The following is a 928-nucleotide window of genomic DNA, read 5'->3' as shown; positions in this document are numbered from 1 at the left end:
ATACAACTCCAACCAGGCTGAAATGAATACTAGATTCAATCGAGAGTCCAGAATCCTAGTCGGCCTAGGGTCGACGTGGTTAGGTGGGGGTCTAAGGACTCTAACCATGGGTCACCTTTTTCTAGCCCTCAACCCCTGGGGTGCGTACTATATCTATCCAGCTGTAACCCCCGGACGACACTCAATTTCCTTGTCAATTATACCCGCGGCGCATCGAATATACGCCTTGTCTCTCCTCCAGATCCCACTCTTGTAACTAACCCTGTTCCACAAATAGGTTCACTCCATTCAATCATTCGTCCCAGGCACAAAGCTCCAACCACGATCACTTCGGTTTGTAGATGAAGAGCCAAAATTATCCGTATCACATATTTCGGAACTGACCACGACCCCAACAATGAAGATTACACTTTACGTAGCCAACAAACCCGAAAACTCGAAATTGAAGGTGGGTATCACCTGGCGAGATGACGGGTACGTGAAGCAAGATTCAACACAGGGGTTTTACATCATCACTTCTTAAGCCTCGCAGTCTTGAGATGATCCCGCAGGCGATGAAGAATTCGGTTCTAGCTGTCGAGCGGTCGCTTCGACGTGGTAATCGTGCGGCGTGTTCCGATGCGGCGTTGAAGTGGTTCAAACTGGATGAAATCATGGATAAATGTGTACTGACTGATGCATCCGTTGATCGGGCGAGGGAGGAGTTTCGCACTATGATTCGTGGTTGGTTTCAACCTTGTAATCCGCCAGAGAATGGGAATTGGGATGAGGGTGAGGATGAGGACTTAATTTTGGCTGAGCTGGAGTTTCCTGATGAATGTCGGGAGGGTAATAGGATGCTTGTTAGGTGCGGGTGGGTCACCTAACATTACAGTGCGCTACTATATAAGGTGTTCAGGAATATCTGATCCCATTCATCATCTTTTAG

At 48.0% G+C, this 928-nt stretch overlaps 1 protein-coding gene across 1 annotated transcript; it reads left to right on the top strand.

Annotated features, from left to right (window-relative positions):
• Nucleotides 1-397: 397 nt before the first annotated feature.
• Nucleotides 398-928, top strand: ATNIH1004_005258 (uncharacterized protein; the record flags this gene model as incomplete). The annotated part of the gene is made up of 3 exons (XM_033569912.1): nucleotides 398-474; nucleotides 533-819; nucleotides 891-928. The coding sequence occupies 3 exons, from the start codon at nucleotides 398-400 to the stop codon at nucleotides 926-928; spliced, it is 402 nt and encodes a 133-aa protein (XP_033428718.1).

Source organism: Aspergillus tanneri (assembly GCF_003426965.1).
Source record: "Aspergillus tanneri strain NIH1004 chromosome Unknown AapTan_3_pilon_pilon_pilon, whole genome shotgun sequence".
Classification (NCBI taxonomy): Eukaryota; Fungi; Ascomycota; class Eurotiomycetes; order Eurotiales; family Aspergillaceae; genus Aspergillus; species Aspergillus tanneri.
This window is presented reverse-complemented; position numbering and strand designations above follow the sequence as displayed.